Here is a 22,254-nt window from a genome sequence, read left to right as displayed (position 1 = left end):
GCCATCTAGTGGTTGTCTTACACTATGATGTACATAGAACATAGAACAGTACAGCACAGAACAGGCCGTTCGGCCCTCAATGTTGTGCCGAGCCATGATCACCCTACTCAAACCCACGTATCCACCCTATACCCGTAACCCAACAACCCCCCCTTAACCTTACTTTTATTAGGACACTACGGGCAATTTAGCAAGGCCAATCCACCTAACCCGCACATCTTTGGACTGTGGGAGGAAACCGGAGCACCCGGAGGAAACCCACGGACACACGGGGAGGACGTGCAGACTCCACACAGACAGTGACCCAGCCGGGAATCGAACCTGGGACCCTGGAGCTGTGGAGCATTTATGCATTTATGCTAACCACCATGCTACCCTGCTGCCCCCTGCTGAATGTAGTTGTTAACTCTTTATATACCAGCATATATACATATCACTACAGAAATCATTACAGAAAATGCATGAAATTTGCTTCAGGCCTGACTGGATCTGGGAACAAAATCGAGATTTTTAACCTCCCGATAAACTCCCAGTCGATAAACGGATTGAACGGAACAAATGCTGGCAGAAGCGGAGAGCCAGGAATGTTGGCTCCTTGTCACAGAGGGCATTGTGGGTAGAATGCCCAGCAAACGGGTTTGGTAGAAAAGCTGGCAAGTGGGAAAAGGTGCTGGATGCTCCCAGTGAGGCAAAACAGAAGCATTGTGCACGGAAAACGCAGGCGTGATGTAGGTGGGCCTGAAAAAGAAGCCAAGCAAATGGGAGAAGGACATCCCTGGGCCTGTCCACATGGCAGCTAAGGATTGTTAAATTAGGCGGCCTAACCAAGGCCTTGTCCAAGGTCACTGTGGCGTTTCATACTGGGCTGTATATTAACCGTATTTTCCTTCACCTATAACATTGATGCAATGGTGATATAGTTCCAAGTCAGGAAGGTGTGAGGAGAGTGGTGGCGCAGTGGCTAGCACTGCTGCCTCACGGCGCTAAGGTCCCAGGTTCAATCCCGGCCCTGGGTCACTATCCGTGTGGCGTTTCCACATTCTCCCCATGTCTGCGTGGGTTTCGCCCCCACAGCCCAAAGATGTGCAGGGTAGGTAGATTGGCTGCACTACAATTGCCCCTTAATTGGAAACATTTTTTTTTATTTAAGAAAGGAAGATGTGAGGAGGGGATGTGGGGGTAATCCTATGTGCTTCCAGGTGGGGGCGAGACCCACGCAGAATGGGGGAGAATGTGCATACTCCACACAGACGTGACCTGTCTGGGTCTCATTCCCACAACCCAAAAATATATGCGGGGTCGGTGGATTGGCCATGCTAAATTGTCCCTTAAATTGGAAAAAAAGAATTGGGTGCTCTAAATGTGTTTTTAAAAAGTTTTACATATTTTAAATATATTCTGCTTTTCTATTCATATGACTGAAGTGATAATCTCACACTTTGCCATCTCACACACTGTACTGCCTCTGCCACCTCCTTACACTCTCACTTCACAGTAAAGTGCCGACAGTGCAGAAAGAGACCATTCAACAAATCGGGTCTACACTGACCCAGAGTTCACTGGATGCCGGGACACTGAGTAAATTTAAAGAGGAGATGGACAGATTTTTCATTAGTATTAGGTGGAAGGGTGATGGAGAATGGGCAGAAAAGCGGAATTGAGGCCGAGGTGAGATCAGCCATGATCATATTGAAGGGTGGCGCAAGTTGGAGGGGCTGAATTCCTTAATCGTGCTCCGAGTTCCTGTGTGCAAAGCTAGGTGGGAATAAGGATAAAAAGGCTCCAAAGAGATATAAATAGGTTAGCACTGCTGCCTCACAGCAGCAGGGACCCGGGTTTGATTCCAGCCTTGGGTCACTGTCTGTGTGGAGTCTGCACGTCCTCCCCCTGTGTGCGTGGGTTTCCTCCGGGTGCTCCGGTTTCCTCCCACAGTCCAAAGATGTGCAGGTTACGCGGTGGCACGGGGATAGGGCGGGGGAGTGGTCTTAGGTAGGGTGCTCTTTCAGAGGGTCAGTGCACTTGATGGGCCGAATGGCCTCTTTCTGCACAGTAGGGATTCTTCTTCTTAAAATTTAAAGTATCCAAATTTATTTTAATTCCAATTAAGGCCAATCCACCTACCCTGCACATCTTTGGGTTGTGGGGGTGAAACCCACGCAGACACGGGGAGAATGTGCAAACTCCACACGGACAGTGACCCGGTGCCGGGATCGAACCCAATCCTCGGCGCAGTGATGCAGCAGTGCTAACCACTGCGCCACTGTAGGGATTCTATGGATAATTTTTCCTGTCTCTGTTTCTAAGGGACTAAAATTTGCTTTAGCTACTCTCTTCCTTTTTATATACTTATAAAAAGCACTTACCATCCATTTTCTTTTTCTTGCCTTGCTTACTCTCATTCAGTTCTGTTTCTTATCGACTTTCTGGTGGCCTTTTGCTGGTTTCTAACACATCCCCAATTTGCGACATTATAAGCCTCTTCTTTTACTCCAATTCACCCCCCGTAGTGAGCCACACATCGATCCCTCTCTTGAGAAATAATTATTCTGATACCAGCTCAAATCTTTGATCCTGCGTTTTCTTTCAACCCTCTCTGATTACCCTGGAGTCTCCAGGAATTAGCACAGCTGTGAATAATACCCCAAAAACGATCGGGGGGAGAAACCAAAGAGAGTTTTTTTTCATTGAATGTTTTTGTTTCTTCATTATAGAAATGTCAGAAATGGGGGAAAAGGCAGTCTAACAGGCAAGAGTCATCCAATCAGATAGTACCTCTACTGGCTTTCTGATTGGCTCTGAGAAAGTTGGGGCAATACAAGGGTGGACATAGTGGCTGAGCGATGGGCAGAGTGTGGGGGTAGGGCGGTTGGAGGCAGGAGAACATGTGACCCAACCTCCAGGAATATGTCCAACCAAGGTTGGCAAGTCTCAGCACCTCTGTCCAAATTATTGCTGTAAAGGGTGGAGAATAACAGGCCCATGATTGTGGGATGTCCCAGGGACAGATTTACGACCCAAGATGACAGACTCTGTTCTCGAGCCTCAATTCACTGCCCTTCCCTCCTCTAATCCCTCATGAAGCTGTCTCACCCACTCACCTATCGACTGGGACCTTGTGAATGAAAAATGAAATGAAAATCGCTTATTGTCACGAGTAGGCTTCAATGAAGTTACTGTGAAAAGCCCCTAATCGCCACATTCCGGCGCCTGTTCGGGGAGGCTGGTACGGGAATTGAACCGTGCTGCTGGCCTGCTTGGTCTGCTTTAAAAGCCAGCTCTTTAGCCCTGTGCTAAACCAGCCCTATATGTTAATGTCGAAATCTTTTTGAAAATCCATTGATACAGACTCAGAAATTCAACGGAGCCACATCCACTTATCGTGCGTTATAAAGACAGGAAGCATGGGCTCATTATGAACAGGACATGCCCTGCCTGCTATGTTGGTACAAGCGACAAACAATCACCATACACGATGCTTACGGAGCTGTAGGAGAGGAGGAAGAAGAGAGAAATCTAAGGCTAACGCTAACCGTAACCCAACCCTAACCCAAAATTAGATGAAATCCTGCAATTTTTAAGCCACTTGTTTTGCTCCAAAATGCTCCTACCGGTAGGCAGGTCAGGCGGCTTGGCCATGCTAAACTGCCCTTCAAATGTCCAAAGATTAGGAGGGTTTACAGGGATAGGGCAGGTGATTGATGCCTATGTGGGGTGGTCTATCGAAGGGTGGATGTCGACACGATGGGCTGAATGGCCTCCTTCTGCGCTGTGGGAGATTCTATGATTCCTGGATGGTTCTCAGTGTCTGTCTAGGCAGATGCTGAGCTGTTGGAGATAGGAACAGACCCAGATGCAATTTGGGAGAGGGGAAAATTGCAGTGTGTGCAGGAGGGTTTTCTGACACAGTATGTAGACAGGCCAACAAGGGGCGAGGCCACATTGGATTTGGTACTGGGTAATAAACCCGGCCAGGTGTTAGATTTAGATGTAGGTGAGCACTTTGGTGATAGTGATCACAATTCGGTTATGTTTACTTTAACAATGAGCAGGGATAGGTATATACCGCAAGGCAAGAATTATAGCTGGGGGAAAGGCAATTATGATGCTATTCGGCAAGATTTAGGATGTATAGGATGGGGAAGGAAACTGCAGGGAATGGGTACAATCGAAATGTGGAGCTTTTTCAAGCAACAGCTACTGCGTGTCCTTGATAAGTATGTACCTGTCAGACAGGGAGGAAGTTGTCGAGCAAGGGAACCGTGGTTTACTAAGGAAGTTGAAGCACTTGTCAAGAGGAAGAAGGCTTATGTTAGGATGAGACATGAAGGCTCAGTTAGGGCACTTGAGAGTTACAAGTTAGCCAGGAAGGACCTAAAGGGAGAGTTAAGAAGAGTGAGGAGGAGGACACGAAAAGTCGTTGGTGGATAGGATCAAGGAAAACCCTAAGGCTTTCTATAGGTATATCAGGAACAAAAGAATGACTAGAGTAAGATTAGGGCCAATCAAGGATAGTAGTGGAAAGTTGTGTGTGGAATCAGAGGAGATAGGGGAAGCATTAAATGGATATTTTTCGTCCGTGTTTACACTGGAGAAAGACAATGTTGTCGAGAATACTCAGGTTCAGTCGACCAGGCTGGATGGAATTGAGGTTCACAAGGAGGAGGTGTAAGCAATTTTGGAAAGTGTAAAAATAGATAAGTCCCCTGGGCCAGATGGGATTTATCCTAGGATTCTCTGGGAAGCCAGGGAGGAGATTGCAGAGCCTTTGTCCTTGATCTTTATGTCGTCTTTGTCGACAGGAATAGTGCCGGAAGACTGGAGGATAGCAAATGTTGTCCCCTTGTTCAAGAAGGGGAGTAGAGACAACCCTGGTAATTATAGACCTGTGAGCCTTACTTCGGTTGTGGGTAAAATGTTGTAAAAGGTTATAAGAGATAGCGTTTATAATCATCTTGAAAAGAACAAGTTGATTAGCGATAGTCAACACGGTTTTGTGAAGGGTAGGTCATGCCTCACAAACCTTATTGAGTTTTTTGAGAAGGTGACCAAACAGGTGGATGAGGGTAAAGCGGTTGATGTGGTGTATATGGATTTCAGTAAGGCGTTTGATAAGGTTCCACACGGTAGGCTATTGCAGAAAATAAGGAAGTATGGGATTGAAGGTGATTTAGCGGTTTGGATCAGTAATTGGCTAGCTGAAAGAAGACAGAGGGTGGTGTTGATGGCAAATGTTCATCCTGGAGTTCAGTTACTAGTGGTGTACCGCAAAGATCTGTTTTGGGGCCACTGCTGTTTGTCATTTTTATAAATGACCTGGAAGAGGGTGTAGAAGGATGGGTTAGTAAATTTGCAGATGACACGAAGGTCGGTGGAGTTGTGGATAGTGCTGAAGGATGTTATAGGATACAGAGGGACATAGATAAGCTGCAGAGCTGGGCTGAGAGGTGGCAGATGGAGTTTAATGCGGAAAAGTGTGAGGTGGTTCACTTTGGAAGGAGTAACAGGAATGTAGAGTACTGGGCTAATGGCAAGATTCTTGGTAGTGTAAATGAACAGAGAGATCTCGGCATCCAGGTACATAAATCCCTGAAAGTTGCCACCCAGGTTAATAGGGCTGTTAAGAAGGCATATGGTGTGCTAGCCTTTATCAGTAGGGGGATTGAGTTTCGGAGCCACAAGGTCATGCTGCAGCTGTACATAACTCTGGTGCGGCCGCTCCTGGAGTACTGCGTGCAGTTCTGGTCACCACATTATAGGAAGGATGTGGAAGCTTTGGAAAGGGTTCAAAGGAGATTTACTAGGATGTTGCCTGGTATGGAGGGAAGGTCTTACGAGGAAAGGCTCAGGGACTGGAGGTTGTTTTCGTTAGAGAGGAGAAGGCTGAGAGGTGACTTAATAGAGACATACAAGATAGTCAGAGGGTTAGATAGGGTGGACAGTGAGAGTCTCTTTCCTCGGATGGTGATGACCAACACGAGGGGACATAGCTTTAAATTGAGGGGTGGTAGATATAGGACAGATGTCAGAGGCAGTTTCTTTACTCAGAGAGTAATAGGGGTGTGGAACGCCCTGCCTGCAACAGTAGTAGACTCGCCAACTTTAGGGGCATTTAAGTGGTCACTGGATAGACATATGGATGAAAATGGAATAGTGTAGGTCAGATAGGCTTCAGATGGTTTCACAGGTCGGCGCAACATTGAGGGCCGAAGGGTCCGTACTGCGCTGTAATATTCTATGTTCTATGTTCTATAGCTGCTCAGATTCCATCTACTCCGCCCCTCGAGCCTGTTGGGCAGCACGGTAGCACAGTGGTTAGCACTTCTGCTTCACAGCTCCAGGGTCCCAGGTTTGATTCCCGGCTGGGTCACTGTCTGTGCGGAGTCTGCACGTTCTTCCTGTGTCTGCGTGGGTTTCCTCCGGGTGCTCCGGTTTCCTCCCACAAGTCCCGAAAGACGTGCTGTTCGGTAAATTGGACATTCTGAATTCTCCTTGCATGTACCCGAACAGGCGCCGGAACGTGATGACTGGGGGCTTTTCGCAGTAACCTCATTGCAGTGTTAATGTAAGCCTTTATGTGGCAATAAAGATTATTATTATTATGTTGCACTTTTCAATGAGACCATGGCTGATCTGAAATGTTTACATAATCTCTCCATAGTTTAACCCTCGGAGGCCTAATAACATTCTTGTGCGTCTGTTTTGCACTCTTCCTATGAATTGTACACACTATTCCAGATGTTGTCACATCAAGTCAGTTTCAGTCTGCTTTGTGAGTGGAAGGTCCATTCTACATCACCTTTGGATCTGAGAGTGACCTCCCACTCTGCCACCTCCTCTCTGCCCCACGCTTGGTTTTGCAAACCTCCTAACTCATCATCTCTGAGGAAATGCCTCCGGCCGTGTGTCATTTTCTCAAATAACTTCTGAATACCTCCATGCCCGGGTCTGTCAACCAGGACTTCCTTCCATCGACAGCCCACACAACCCAACCAGGAAATGTCTATTTTAATCTGGCTATGTAGCCAGGCCTATGTACCTATGAATTAGAACAAAGAACAAAGAAAATTACAGCACAGGAACAGGCCCTTCGGCCCTCCCAGCCTGCGCCGATCCAGATCCTTTATCTAAACCTGTCTCCTATTTTCCAAGGAACTACTTCCCTCTGTTGCCGCCCGTTCATATACCTGTCTAGATGCCTCTTAAATGATGCTATCGTGCCCGCCTCTACCACCTCCGCTGGTAAAACGTTCCAGGCACCCACCACCCTCTGCGTAAAAAACTTTCCACACACATCTCCCTTAAACTTTCCCCCTCTCACCTTGAAATCGTGACCCCTTGTAACTGACACCCCCACTCTTGGGAAAAGCTTGTTGCTATCCACCCTGTCCATACCTCTCATAATTTTGTAGACCTCAATCAGGTCCCCCCTCAACCTCCGTCTTTCCAATGAAAACAATCCTAATCTACTCAACCTTTCTTCATAGCTAGCACCCTCCATACCAGGCAACATCCTGGTGAACCTCCTCTGCACCCTCTCTAAAGCATCCACATCCTTCTGGTAATGTGGCGACCAGAACTGCACGCAGTATTCCAAATGTGGCCTAACCAAAGTCCTATACAATTGTAACATGACCTGCCGACTCTTGTACTCAATACCCCGTCCGATGAAGGCAAGCATGCTGTATGCCTTCTTGACCACTCTATCAACCTGCGTTGCCACCTTCAGGGTACAATGGACCTGAACTCCCAGATCCCTCTGTACATCAATTTTCCCCAAGACCCCTCCATTGACCATATAGTCCGCTCTTGAATTTGATCTTCCAAAATGTATCACCTCGCATTTGCCTGGATTGAACTCCATCTGCCACTTCTCTGCCCAACTCTCCAATCTATCTATATTTTGTTGTATTCTCTGACAGTCCTGCTCGCTATCTGCAACTCCAACAATCTTAGTATCATTAGGGGCAAAAATAGGCCATTCAGCCCCTTGAACCTGTTCTGCCATTTTATAAGATCATGGCTGATCTGATTGGGGCATCTAGTTTTGTGCCTGCTCCCTATACCCTTTGATTCCTTTGGATCAGCTAAACTCCAATGGATCCCGGCTCAATCATTCCTCATGCGATGATCCCTTCATCTGAAGTAACTTATGTTTCCCTTTCCTTTCACAGTCTCAGTGTTATTAGCATTGCTGCTTCATAGCTCCAAGGGCCCGGGGTCGATTCCGGCCTTGGGTGACTGTATGGAGTTTGCATGTTTTCCCTGTGCTCTGCGTGGATTTCCCTCGAGTACTCTGGATTCCTCCCACAGTCCAAAGATGTGCAGATTGACCATGATAATTGTGTAAGGTTACGGAGATAGGGCGGGGGGTGGGCCGAGGTAAGGTGCACTTTTAGATGGTTGGTGAAGACTCGGTGGGCCGAAGTCTTGTTCTGCACTGTAGGGATTCAATGGATTCAGGTACGTAACTCAGTTGCTGCTCCAAACCCTCGCCCTTAGCCTCTTTTTCCTTCTTTACCCTTATCCCGCCTCACCCACTCACTCTCCTGTTGTCATGCAAACTTCTGAAGTACTCTGGCTCCTCAAATCTCTACCCCGTTTACTACTCCTTGACCATCTTCCTCTCCTGTCATCATCCCCAGGTTTGACTCTCAAATAAACCTCCAGCTTCCTTTTGTGATTCCTTGGGCATTCCTGCACAGGGTCCATCAGGACACGTGTGGCTGCCTTGTGAGCAAAGACCCCACCAGCTTTCCCAATCAACATGGCTGCTGAAGGCTAATCTTTTGTAACCTCTCTCTTGTCCCACTCACTCTTTCACCCTGCGGACTCTGCCAGCGGATCACCTCTCACCAATCCTCTCAGAACCTCCTTCCAGAATGGACGTTTATTTACATAGATACATGGAAGATAGGAGCAGGAGGAGGCCTTTTGGCCCTTCGAGCCTGCTCCGCCATTCATCACCATCATGGCTGATCATCCAACTCAATAGCCTAATCCTGCTTTCCCCCCATAGCCTTTGAACACATTCTCCCCAAGCGCTATATCCAGCCGCCTCTTGAATACATTCAATGTTTTAGCATCAACTACTTCCTGTGGTAATGAATTCCACAGGCTCACCACTCTTTGGGTGAAGACATGTCTCCTTATCTCTGTCCTTAATGGTTTACCCTGAATCCTCAGACTGTCACCCCTGGTTCTGGACACACCCATCATTGGTAACATCTTCCCTGCATCTACCCTGTCTAGTCCAGTTAGAATTTTATAAGTCTCTATGAGATCTCCCCTCATTATTCTGAACTCCAGCAAGGACAATCCCAACCTAGTCAATCTCTCCTCATATGACAGTCCCACCATCCCTGGAATCAGCCTGGTAAACCTTCGCTGCACTCCCTCGAGAGCAAGAACATCCTTCCTCAGAGAAGGAGACCAACCTGCCCACAGTACTCCAGGTGTGGCCTCACCACGGCCCTGTATAATTGCAGCAACACATCCCTGCTTCTATACTCGAAACCTCTCGCAATGAAGGCCAACATACCATTAGCCTTCTTTACCGCCTGCTGCACCTGCATGCTTACCTTCAGCGAATGGTGCACAAGGACACCCAGGTCCCGCTGCACACTCCCCTCTCCCAATTTACAACCATTCAGGTAGTAATCTGCCTTCCTGTTTTTGCTTCCAAAGTGAATAACCTCACACTTACCCAAATTATACTGCATCTGCCATTGGTTTGCCCACTTGCCCAACCTGTCCATATCTTGCTGTAGGATCCCTGCATCCTCGTCACAATTCACCCTCCCACCCAACTTGGTATCATCTGCAAACTTTGAGATGTTACATTTTGTTCCCTCATCCAAATAATTTATATTGTGAATAGCTGGGGTCCCAGCACCGATCCCTGTGGTACCCCACTGGTTACTGCCTGCCAATTTGAAAAGGCCCCATTAATCCCTATTCTTTGTTTCCTCTCTGCCAACCAGTTTTCTATCCACCTCAATACATTTCCCCCAATCCCATGTGCTTTAATTTTGCACAATGGTACCTGGGACTTCGATGTTGTGGCCATTTCAGAGACATGGATAGAGCAGGGACAGGAATGGTTGTTGCAGGTTCCGGGGTTTAGGTGTTTTAGTAAGCTCAGAGAAGGGGGCAAAAGAGGGGGAGGTGTGGCGCTGCTAGTCAAGGACAGTATTACGGTGGCGGAAAGGATGCTAGATGGGGACTTTTCTTCCGAGGTAGTATGGGCTGAGGTTAGAAACAGGAAAGGAGAGGTCACACTGCTGGGAGTTTTCTATAGGCCACCTAATAGTTCTAGGGATGTAGAGAAAAGGATGGCGAAGATGATTCTGGAAAAGAGCGAAAGTAACAGGGTAGTTGTTATGGGAGACTTTAACTTTCCAAATATTGACTGGAAAAGATATAGTTCGAGTACATTAGATGGGTCGTTCTTTGTACAATGTGTGCAGGAGGGTTTCCTGACACAATATGTTGACAGCCCAACAAGAGGCGAGGCCACATTGGATTTGGTTTTGGGTAATGAACCAGGCCAGGTGTTAGATCTGGAGGTAGGTGAGCACTTTGGAGACAGTGACCACAATTCGGTGACCTTTACGTTAGTGATGGAAAGGGATAAGTATACCCCGCAGGGCAAGAGTTATAGCTGGGGGAAGGACAAATATGATGCCATTAGACATGACTTAGGATGTGTAGGTTGGAGAAGTAGGCTGCAAGGGTTGGGCACACTGGATATGTGGAGCTTGTTCAAGGAACAGCTATTGCGTGTTCTTGATAAGTACGTACCAGTCAGGCAGGGAGGAAGGGGTCGAGCGAGAGAACCGTGGTTTACCAAAGAAGGAATCTCTTGTTAAGAGGAAGAAGGAGGCCTATGTGAAGATGAGGCGTGAAGTTTCAGTTGGGGCGCTTGATAGTTACAAGGAAGCGAGGAAGGATCTAAAGAGAGAGCTAAGACGAGCAAGGAGGGGACATGAGAAGTCTTTGGCAGGTAGGATCAAGGAAACCCCAAAAGCTTTCTATAGGTATGTCAGGAATAAAAGAATGACTAGGGTAAGAGTAGGGCCAGTCAAGGACAGTGGTGGGAAGTTGTGTGTGGAGGTTGAGGAGATAAGCGAGATACTAAATGAATAATTTTCGTCAGTATTCACTCAGGAAAAAGATAATGTTGTGGAGGAGAATACTGAGACCCAGGCTATTAGAATAGATGGCATTGAGGTGTGTAGGGAAGAAGTGTTGGCAATTCTGGACAAGGTGAAAATAGATAAGTCCCCGGGGCCTGATGGGATTTATCCTAGGATTCTCTGAGAAGCCAAGGAAGAGGTTGCTGAGCCTTTGGCTTTGATTTTTATGTCATCATTGGCTACAGGAATAGTGCCAGAGGACTGGATAGCAAATGTGGTCCCTTTGTTCAAGAAGGGGAGTAGAGATAACCCCGGTAACTATAGGCTGGTGAGCCTCACGTCTGTTGTGGGTAAAGTCTTGGAGAGGATTATAAGAGATACGATTTATAATCATCTAGATAGGAATAATATGATTAGGGATTGTCAGCATGGTTTTGTGAAGGGTAGGTCATGCCTCACAAACCTTATCGAGTTCTTTGAGAAGGTGACTGAACAGGTAGACGAGGGTAGAGCAGTTGATGTGGTGTATATGGATTTCAGTAAAGCGTTTGATAAGGTTCCCCATGGTCGGCTATTGCAGAAAATACGGAGGCTGGGGATTGAGGGTGATTTATAGATGTGGATCAGAAATTGGCTAGTTGAAAGAAGACAGAAGGTGGTGGTTGATGGGAAATGTTCAGAATGGAGTTCAGTTACGAGTGGCGTACCACAAGGATCTGTTCTGGGGCTGTTGCTGTTTGTCATCTTTATAAATGACCTAGAGGAGGGCGCAGAAGGTTGGGTGAGTAAATTTGCAGACGACACTAAAGTCGGTGGAGTTGTAGACAGTGCGGAAGGATGTTGCAAGTTACAGAGGGACATAGATAAGCTGCAGAGCTGGGCTGAGAGGTGGCAAATGGAGTTTAATGTAGAGAAGTTTGAGGTGATTCACTTTGGAAAGAACAGGAATGCGGAATATTTGGCTAATGGTAAAATTCTTGGTAGTGTGGATGAGCAGAGGGATCTCGGTGTCCATGTACCTAGATCCCTGAAAGTTGCCATCCAGGTTGATAGGGTTGTGAAGAAGGCCTATGGTGTGTTGGCCTTTATTGGTAGAGGGATTGAGTTCCGGAGCCATGAGGTCATGTTGCAGCTGTACAAAACTCTGGTACGGCCGCATTTGGAGTATTGCGTACAGTTCTGGTCGCCTCATTACAGGAAGGACGTGGAAGCTTTGGAACGGGTGCAGAGGAGATTTACCAGGATGTTGCCTGGTATGGAGGGAAAATCTTATGAGGAAAGGCTGATGGACTTGAGGTTGTTTTCGTTAGAGAGAAGAAGGTTAAGAGGTGACTTAATAGAGGCATACAAAATGATCAGAGGGTTAGATAGGGTGGACAGTGAGAGCCTTCTCCCGCGGATGGAGGTGGCTAGCACGAGGGGACATAGCCTTAAATTGAGGGGTAATAGATATAGGACAGAGGTCAGAGGTAGGTTTTTTACGCAAAGAGTGGTGAGGCCGTGGAATGCCTCAAACACTTTACTGAAATCCATATACACCACATCAACTGCTCTACCCTCGTCTACCGAGTTTGACAATACTGTGGTCGTAATAAAGTTTTAATATACCACCTCTATTTTGCGTGAAATTACTCCCGGAATGAGGTATCATCTCCTCACAGCCGTACAAAATTAAAATAAAATATTGGGGTTTCCAACCAGTATCCTAACTGTTAGAGTACAGAACTTCCAGGACAGGAACTGTGCTGGCTGGGTGCAGTAGGGAGAGGAGTGTCCAGGTTCATTCTTAAATTTAATAATTGCCTGTCTTTAATTTCAGGAGAGAAGTGTCGGAGTTTTATCGATTTGACCCCCATCACACAACAAGGTGAGAGGGCATTGGTTCATCAGGGTGAGCTATGGATTGGCGGGATGGAGGTGTGATAGGGGAGGGGATGGGGTGGAGGTGATAGTGAGGTTGGGGATGTAGGAGGGGTGAAGTCATTAGTGGGGATGGGCATGGTGGAGGGAGGGTAGTGGGGATGAGGAGAGGGTGGCACGGTGGTTAGCACTACTGCCTCACAGTGCCAGGGACCCGGGTTCGATTCTGGCCTTGGGTGACTGTGTGGATTTTGCACGTTCTCCCCGTGTCTGTGTGGGGATTGGCCACACTAAATTGCCCCTTAGGGTAGGGTTGCAGGAATAGGGCGGGGGATTGGGCATAGGTAGGGTGGACTTTCGAAGGGTCGGTGCAGACTCGATGGGCCAAATGGCCACCTTCCGCACTGTAGGGATTCTACAACTCTAGGAGGGCGTGTGAGCCGTAAAATGGGTTGGGTGGTAGGGTGAGGGGTCAATGATGGGAGGGGCGAATTCCTGGTGATGGAACTTCTTTTAAATCAAGCAAACATTCAACAAAAAAGCTGTGAAGATTCACTTTGGGAATGAACGGATTTGTAAAAACGTAAATCCCACTGAAATGAAGAAATCTCTTTTCAGTTGCTGTTCTGCCTCCTTGGGAGGTGACAGAGGTTTATACACGTTCCTATTCAGAGTGGGCCGTCCCTCACTGATTCTGTCTCCGACTCTACCTGGAGAGGGACTTTCTCTTTGTGTCTACGAGAGTTCACTCCGGCTGCTCCGATTTCCTTCCACATTCCAAAGAGGAGTAGGTTAGGTGGATTGGCCATGATAAACTGCCCGTAGTATCCAAAGGTTGGGTATGGTTACAGAGATAGGGTCTAGGTGCGTGCAAACCCAGTGGGCCGAATGGCCTCCTTCTGCACTGCAGGGATTTGATGATTCCATCTGCTTTCCACCACAGAGGTTTTACAGCACTGCAAGAGGCCCTTTGGCCCATCGTGCTGTGCCGGCCTTCAAGCACCTATCTATTTTTCAGCACGGTTTGTAGCCTTGTTTGCTCTGGTGCTTCAAGTGCTCATCGATATCTCGCTCAGTCTCTCTCTCTCTTCTTTCACTGTCTTGCCGTTTGTGATCATTCAATATTAAATCTGTAGGTTTCTGCCCGTCTCATGGACGGGGCATGGACAGAGGGAATAGTCAGAAGCTCTTTTTCCCAGGGTGGAAGAGTCAATTCCTCAGGGACAAAGGTTTAAGGAGCGAGGGGGAAAGTTTAGAGGGGAAATGAGGGAACTTTCTTTACACAGAGGGTGGTGGGTGCCTGGAACTCGCTGCCGGAGGAGGTGGAAGCAGGGACGATAGTGACGTTTAAGGGGCACCTTGACAAATACATAGCATGGGAATCGAGGGATACGGACCTCGAAAGTGTAGAAGGTTTTAGGTTCGACAGGCAGCATGGTCAGCACAGGCTTGGAGGGCCGAAGGGCCTGTTCCTGTGTTGTACTGTTCTTTGTTCATTACTTTTCAATCATTCTCTCTCTCCCCTTCTGTTCCTCTATTTTATTCTCACTCTCAGGCTAAGTGCTTATATCTGTTTCTCACGGTCTCTGTCTGCTGCTCCTCAGCTCATATCCTTCTCCGTGTCTCCGTTTATCTTCCTTCTTTCCCTCTGTGTGTCTCCTGTCCTGTTTCTCTGTCATTCTCCCTCGAGCTCCAATTCATTCTTTGTCATCCTATCTCTGGTTGCTGTTCTCTGCGCTCTCTTCATTCATGTCTTATCTGTCTGTTCCCCTTATATTTATTTATTATTCTCCTCTACAATCTGATGGTAAGAGTGTCCATAACCCCCTTAATCTTCACCTTCTCTCCTGTGGGACAGGTATCCTGTGGCTTTCGTTGGTCTCTGAAGTTCTCTACATTGTCTTGCTCTCCATTAGTTTCTTGCTCATGGGGTTAGATGTGTGTTTCTCGGGAAACCCCACCTATGGACTCAAACTCAACGCGTTTGCAGCCATTTTCTCTGTCTTGTCAGGTATGTAGGTGTCTTAAACCACTGGACTGTCCACAGGTGAGATAGAGTAAATCTCCCTCTATACTGTCCTCATCAAACCCTCCCAGGACAGGCACAGCACGGGGTTAGATACAGAGTAAATCTTCCTCTGCACTGTTCCCATCAAACACTCCCAGGACAGGTACAGCACGGGGTTAGATACAGAGTGTAGCTCCCTCTACATTGACCCCATCAAACACTCCCAGGACAGGTACAGCACGGGGTTAGATACAGAGTAAAACTCCCTCTACACTGTCCCCATCAAACACTCCCAGACAGGTACAGCACGGGGTTAGATACAGAGTAAAGCTCCCTCTACACTGTCCCCATCAAACACTCCCAGGACAGGTACAGCACGGGGTTAGATACAGAGTAAAGCTCCCTCTACACTGTCCCTATCACACACTCCCAGGACAGGTACAGCACGGGGTTAGATACAGAGTAAAGCTCCCTCTACATTGACCCCATCAAACACTCCCAGGACAGGTACAGCACGGGGTTAGATACAGAGTAAAGCTCCCTCCACACTGTCCTCATCAAACACCCCCAGGACAGGTACAGCACGGGGTTAGATACAGAGTAAAGCTCCCTCTACACTGTCCCCATCAAACACTCCCAGGACAGGTACAGCACGGGGATAGATACAGAGTAAAGCTTCCTCTACACTGTCCCCATCAAACACTCCCAGGACAGGGACAGCACAGGGTTAGATAGAGTAAAGCTCCCTCTACACTGTCCCCATCAAACACTCCCAGGACAGGTACAGGACAGGGTTAGAGAGTGATGCATCCTCTACATTGTCCCCATAAAATACATCTGGGAACTTCCTCCAAGTACTGACACCCTACTCCCACCCAAGGAACCCCAGTAAATATTGATACATGCTTTAATAGGTACTCCTCCTGATCCTGATAGAACTCTTGTGTATTCTGTGAGTTTGCATGGTTTGAGCCATTTTTGCAAGTGAGTTTATGACAGTATCAATATGTGAATGTGGGAGAGTGCAGAGTGCTTGTGTGCGTTAATGTGTGTTAGTGCAGTGTGAGTTAGTGCAGTGAGAGTCAGTATGGGGGAGTGCAGTGTGACTGTGTTAGTGCAGGAGAGTGCAGTGTGTGTTAGTGTACATAGAACATAGAACAGTACAGCACAGAACAGGCCCTTCGGCCCTCAATGTTGTGCCGAGCCATGATCACCCTACTCAAACCCACGTATCCACCCTATACCCGTAACCCAACAACCCCCCCCTTAACCTTACTTTTATTAGGACACTATGGGCAATTTAGCATGGCCAATCCACCTAACCCGCACATCTTTGGACTGTGGGAGGAAACCGGAGCACCCGGAGGAAACCCACGCACACACGGGGAGGACGTGCAGACTCCGCACAGACAGTGACCCAGCCGGGAATCGAACCTGGGACCCTGGAGCTGTGAAGCATTTATGCTAACCACCATGCTAACGTGTTGCCCTGTAGTGTGAGTGTGTTAGTGCAGTGTGTGTGTCAGTGTGGGAAAGTGCAGTGTGTGTGTCAGTGTGGGAGAGTGCAGTGTGTGTGTCAGTGTGGGAGAGTGCAGTGAGTGTGTCAGTGTGGGAGTGCAGTGAGTGTGTCAGTGTGGGAGAGTGCAGTGAGTGTGTCAGTGTGGGAGTGCAGTGAGTGTGTCAGTGTGTGTTAGTGCAGTGAGTGTGTCAGTGTGGGAGTGCAGTGAGTGTGTCAGTGTGGGAGAGTGCAGTGAGTGTGTCAGTGTGGGAGTGCAGTGAGTGTGTCAGTGTGTGTTAGTGCAGTGAGTGTGTCAGTGTGGGAGAGTGCAGTGAGTGTGTTAGTGCAGTGAGTGTGTCAGTGTGGGAGAGTGCAGTGAGTGTGTTAGTGCAGTGAGTGTGTCAGTGTGGGAGAGTGCAGTGTGTGTGTCAGTGTGGGAGAGTGCAGTGAGTGTGTTAGTGCAGTGAGTGTGTCAGTGTGGGAAAGTGCAGTGTGTGTGTCAGTGTGGGAGTGCAGTGAGTGTGTTAGTGCAGTGTGAGTGTGTGAGTGCAGTGAGTGTGTTAGTGCAGTGTGTCAGTGTGGGAGTGCAGTGAGTGTGTTAGTGCAGTGTGAGTGTGTGAGTGCAGTGAGTGTGTTAGTGCAGTGAGTGTGTCAGTGTGGGAGTGCAGTGAGTGTGTGAGTGCAGTGAGTGTGTCAGTGTGGGAAAGTGCAGTGTGTGTGTCAGTGTGGGAGAGTGCAGTGAGTGTGTCAGTGTGGGAAAGTGCAGTGAGTGTGTTAGTGCAGTGAGTGTGTCAGTGTGGGAGAGTGCAGTGTGTGTGTCAGTGTGGGAGAGTGCAGTGAGTGTGTTAGTGCAGTGAGTGTGTCAGTGTGGGAAAGTGCAGTGAGTGTGTTAGTGCAGTGAGTGTGTCAGTGTGGGAGAGTGCAGTGTGTGTGTCAGTGTGGGAGAGTGCAGTGAGTGTGTCAGTGTGGGAAAGTGCAGTGAGTGTGTTAGTGCAGTGAGTGTGTCAGTGTGGGAGAGTGCAGTGAGTGTGTTAGTGCAGTGTGAGTGTGTGAGTGCAGTGAGTGTGTTAGTGCAGTGAGTGTGTCAGTGTGGGAGTGCAGTGAGTGTGTGAGTGCAGTGAGTGTGTTAGTGAAGTGAGTGTGTCAGTGTGGGAAAGTGCAGTGTGTGTGTTAGTGCAGTGTGAGTGTGTGAGTGCAGTGAGTGTGTTAGTGCAGTGAGTGTGTCAGTGTGGGAGTGCAGTGAGTGTGTGAGTGCAGTGAGTGTGTTAGTGAAGTGAGTGTGTCAGTGTGGGAAAGTGCAGTGTGTGTGTTAGTGCAGTGTGAGTGTGTGAGTGCAGTGAGTGTGTTAGTGAAGTGAGTGTGTCAGTGTGGGAGTGCAGTGAGTGTGTTAGTGCAGTGTGAGTGTGTGAGTGCAGTGAGTGTGTTAGTGCAGTGAGTGTGTCAGTGTGGGAGTGCAGTGAGTGTGTGAGTGCAGTGAGTGTGTTAGTGAAGTGAGTGTGTCAGTGTGGGAAAGTGCAGTGTGTGTGTTAGTGCAGTGTGAGTGTGTCAGTGTGTGTTAGTGCAGTGTGAGCGTGTCAGTGTGTGTTAGTGCAGTGTGTAATGTTACTCCTTTATTCTCAGGCCTGCTGGGGATGGTTGCCCATATGATGTACACACAGGTTTTCCAAGTGACAGCAAGTCAAGGGCCAGAGGACTGGAGACCCCATCGCTGGGACTTTGGCTGGTCCTTCTAGTGAGTGGATCATCTGACCGGGAAGCGGGGGGAATATCTGATTATTTGTTGGTGGTGAGCGCGCAGTCGTTGTACGGTCGCTAACCTCTGGTTGTTTTGCAGCTTGGCTTGGGTCTCCTTCACATTCTGCATGGCGTCCTCCGTCACTGCTCTGAACATCTACACCAAGACGGCGCTCGAATTTCACCAGTCGCAGAAAATCTACAAACACAGCTTGAAGTGGAGGCCCGACGAGCTGTACTATTTCCCAGGCCATTCCAGCTCAGCTGAAATCTTTTCCAATCTGGCTCCGACCCTCCTGATGGGCAGATCGGCGGCGGGCGAAGCTGATGTCCCCGAGTCCCTGGCGGATGAACATTGCTAATGCACGATGGGGTCTGCGCCTCTTCACCTCAACCCACTTACTTTTTGATGTGATGTACTTTCCCTTAGAAACACTGTCAATGTAAAACCGTTTTCCACTAAACAACCTGAGCTGTGGGCACAGCGATTGCTCCTGGTGTTTGGTGTTCTGATCCATCCATTCCATCAGAGTCAGTGAGATGTGGAGGACCAGCAGGTTAAATAAAAATTTTTTTTAGAGTACCCAATTCATTATTTTCTAATTAAGGGGCAATTTAGCGCGGCCAATCCACCTACCCTGTACATTTTTTGGGTTGTGGAGGGAAAAACCCACGCAGACACGGGGAGAATGTGCAACTCCACACGGACAGTGACCGAGATCGAACCTGGGATCTCGGCGCCGTGAGGCAGCAGGGCTAACCCACTGCGCCACCGTGCTGCCCTCGATTTAGGATCACTTTTAAGGAACAAACTGGTTTTAGAGTGAAAACTGGCATAACCACCACTAAATTTAGCCTTTTCACCCAGAGATAGGACCTTGTATGCTCAAAGATTTCATATCGCAGTATTCATCAGAGCCGGGATCGAACCTGGGACAACAGCGCCGTGAGGCTGCAGGGCTAACCCACTGTGACACTGTGCTGCCCCGATTCTGACTGATTTTGATGTATTTTTTTAAAAACTCGATGGTGGAATGCGGGCACCAGTATTCACTGCCCATCGCCGAGGGCATTTTTAAGGGTCGACCACATTGCTGTGGTTATGGAGTTGCATGTAGGCCAGATTGGGTAAGGATTGGGTAAAGATTGGGTAAGAATTGGGGATTGGGTAAGGATTGGGTAAAGATTGGGTAAGAATTGGGGGATTGGGGAATTGGGTAAGAATTGGGGGATTGGGTAAGGATTGGGGGATTGGGTAAGGATTGGGGGATTGGGTAAGGATTGGGGGATTGGGTAAGGATTGGGGGATTGGGTAAGGATTGGGGGATTGGCTATGGATTGGGGGATTGGGTAAGGATTGGGGGATTGGGTATGGATTGGGGGATTGGGTATGGATTGGGTAAGGATTGGGGGATTGGGTAAGGATTGGGGGATTGGGTAAGGATTGGGTAAGGATTGGGGGATTGGGTAAGGATTGGGGGATTGGGTATGGATTGGGGGATTGGGTAAGGATTGGGGGATTGGGTAAGGATTGGGGGATTGGGTAAGGATTGGGGGATTGGGTAAGGATTGGGGGATTGGGTAAGGATTGGGGGATTGGGTATGGATTGGGGGATTGGGTATGGATTGGGGGATTGGGTATGGATTGGGGGATTGGGTATGGATTGGGGGATTGGGTAAGGATTGGGGGATTGGGTAAGAATTGGGGGATTGGGTAAGGATTGGGTAAAGATTGGGTAAGAATTGGGGGATTGGGTAAGGATTGGGGGATTGGGTAAGGATTGGGGGATTGGGTAAGGATTGGGGGATTGGGATTGGGTAAGGATTGGGGGATTGGGTATGGATTGGGGGATTGGGTAAGGATTGGGGGATTGGGTAAGGATTGGGGGATTGGGTATGGATTGGGGGATTGGGTAAGGATTGGGGGATTGGGTAAGGATTGGGGGATTGGGTTAGGATTGGGGGATTGGGTAAGAATTGGGGGATTGGGTATGGATTGGGGGATTGGGTATGGATTGGGGGATTGGGTAAGGATTGGGGGATTGGGTAAGGATTGGGGGATTGGGTATGGATTGGGGGATTGGGTAAGGATTGGGGGATTGGGTTAGGATTGGGGGATTGGGTAAGGATTGGGGGATTGGGTATGGATTGGGGGATTGGGTATGGATTGGGGGATTGGGTAAGGATTGGGGGATTGGGTATGGATTGGGTATGGATTGGGGGATTGGGTATGGATTGGGGGATTGGGTAAGGATTGGGTAAAGATTGGGTAAGAATTGGGGGATTGGGGAATTGGGTAAGAATTGGGGGATTGGGTAAGGATTGGGGGATTGGGTAAGGATTGGGGGATTGGGTAAGGATTGGGGGATTGGGTAAGAATTGGGGGATTGGGTATGGATTGGGGGATTGGGTAAGGATTGGGTATGGATTGGGGGATTGGGTAAGGATTGGGGGATTGGGTAAGGATTGGGGGATTGGGTAAGGATTGGGGGATTGGGTAAGGATTGGGGGATTGGGTATGGATTGGGGGATTGGGTAAGGATTGGGGGATTGGGTAAGGATTGGGGGATTGGGTATGGATTGGGGGATTGGGTATGGATTGGGGGATTGGGTAAGGATTGGGTAAGAATTGGGGGATTGGGTATGGATTGGGGGATTGGGTATGGATTGGGGGATTGGGTAAGGATTGGGTATGGATTGGGGGATTGGGTAAGGATTGGGGGATTGGGTAAGGATTGGGGGATTGGGTATGGATTGGGGGATTGGGTAAGGATTGGGGGATTGGGTAAGGATTGGGGGATTGGGTATGGATTGGGGGATTGGGTATGGATTGGGGGATTGGGTATGGATTGGGGGATTGGGTAAAGATTGGGTAAGAATTGGGGGATTGGGTAAGGATTGGGGGATTGGGTAAGGATTGGGGGATTGGGTATGGATTGGGGGATTGGGTATGGATTGGGGGATTGAGTTAGGATTGGGGGATTGGGTTAGGATTGGGGGATTGGGTTAGGATTGGGGGATTGGGTAAGGATTGGGGATTGGGTAAGGATTGGGGGATTGGGTATGGATTGGGTATGGATTGGGGGATTGGGTATGGATTGGGGGATTGGGTAAGGATTGGGTATGGATTGGGGGATTGGGTATGGATTGGGGGATTGGGTATGGATTGGGGGATTGGGTAAGGATTGGGGGATTGGGTAAGAATTGGGGGATTGGGTAATGATGGCAGATTTTCCTCCCTAAAGGGCATTTAGTGAAACAGATGGGTATTTAACGACAATTAGTTTCCTGGCCATCATTCGACTTTTTAATTCCAGATATTTTATTAAATTCAAATGTCATCATCTGCCATTGGGGGGGGGGATGATTCGAACCTGGGTCCCCAGAGCTTCTGGGTGGCTAGTCCAGCGATATACCACTGCACCACCATATCCAGAATGTTTTGAAAATTCATTGACGGGCGGCAGAGTGGCTGCTGCCTCACGGCGCCGAGGACCCGGGTTCGATCGCGGCCCTGGGTCACTGTCTGAGTGGAGTTTGCACATTCTCCCTGTACTTGCGTGGGCCTCACCCTCACAACCCAAAAGATGTGCAGCGTAGGCAGATTCATCACACTAAATTGCTCCTTCATTGGAAAAATTATCAAATATATTTTTTAAAAATTAAATTCATTTGTGGGGTGTGGGCATCGCTGGTGAGGGCAGCATTTATTGCCCATCAGAAGGTGGGGGTGAGCTGCCTTCTTGAGCTGCTGCAGTTTCCTGAGGTGTAGGTACACCCACTGTGCTGTTAGGGAGGGAGTTCCAGGATTTTGACCCAGCGACAGTGAAGGAACGGCCGGTATATTTCCCAGTCAGGACGGTGAGTGACTTGGAGGGGAACCTCCAGGTGGTGGGGTTCCCAGGTATCTGCTGCTCTTGTCCTTCTAGATGGAGGTGGCCGTGGGTTTGGAAGGTGCTGCCTGAGGAGCCTTGGTGAGTTGCTGCAGTGCATCTTGTAGGTGGTACACACAGCTGCCA

At 48.5% G+C, this 22,254-nt stretch overlaps 1 protein-coding gene across 3 annotated transcripts in view; it reads left to right on the top strand.

The window, feature by feature from the left end:
- Positions 1–18,818, top strand: part of LOC119956577 (germ cell-specific gene 1-like protein) — a 44,640-nt gene extending 25,822 nt beyond the window's left edge. For 2 of the 3 annotated variants that reach the window (XM_038783894.1, XM_038783893.1), the window contains 4 exons: positions 12,955–13,002; positions 14,854–15,006; positions 18,122–18,233; positions 18,336–18,712. In XM_038783894.1, the coding sequence (XP_038639822.1) occupies positions 12,955–13,002; positions 14,854–15,006; positions 18,122–18,233; positions 18,336–18,597 (575 nt within the window). In that variant the 3' untranslated portion in view covers positions 18,598–18,712. Of the gene's footprint in view, positions 1–12,954; positions 13,003–14,853; positions 15,007–18,121; positions 18,234–18,335 lie in introns of all 3 variants that reach the window. The other variant, XM_038783896.1, reaches the window with a different exon arrangement.
- The last annotated feature ends 3,436 nt before the right edge of the window (positions 18,819–22,254 follow it).

Source organism: Scyliorhinus canicula, chromosome 23, assembly GCF_902713615.1.
Source record: "Scyliorhinus canicula chromosome 23, sScyCan1.1, whole genome shotgun sequence".
NCBI lineage: Eukaryota > Metazoa > Chordata > Chondrichthyes > Carcharhiniformes > Scyliorhinidae > Scyliorhinus > Scyliorhinus canicula.
This window is presented reverse-complemented; position numbering and strand designations above follow the sequence as displayed.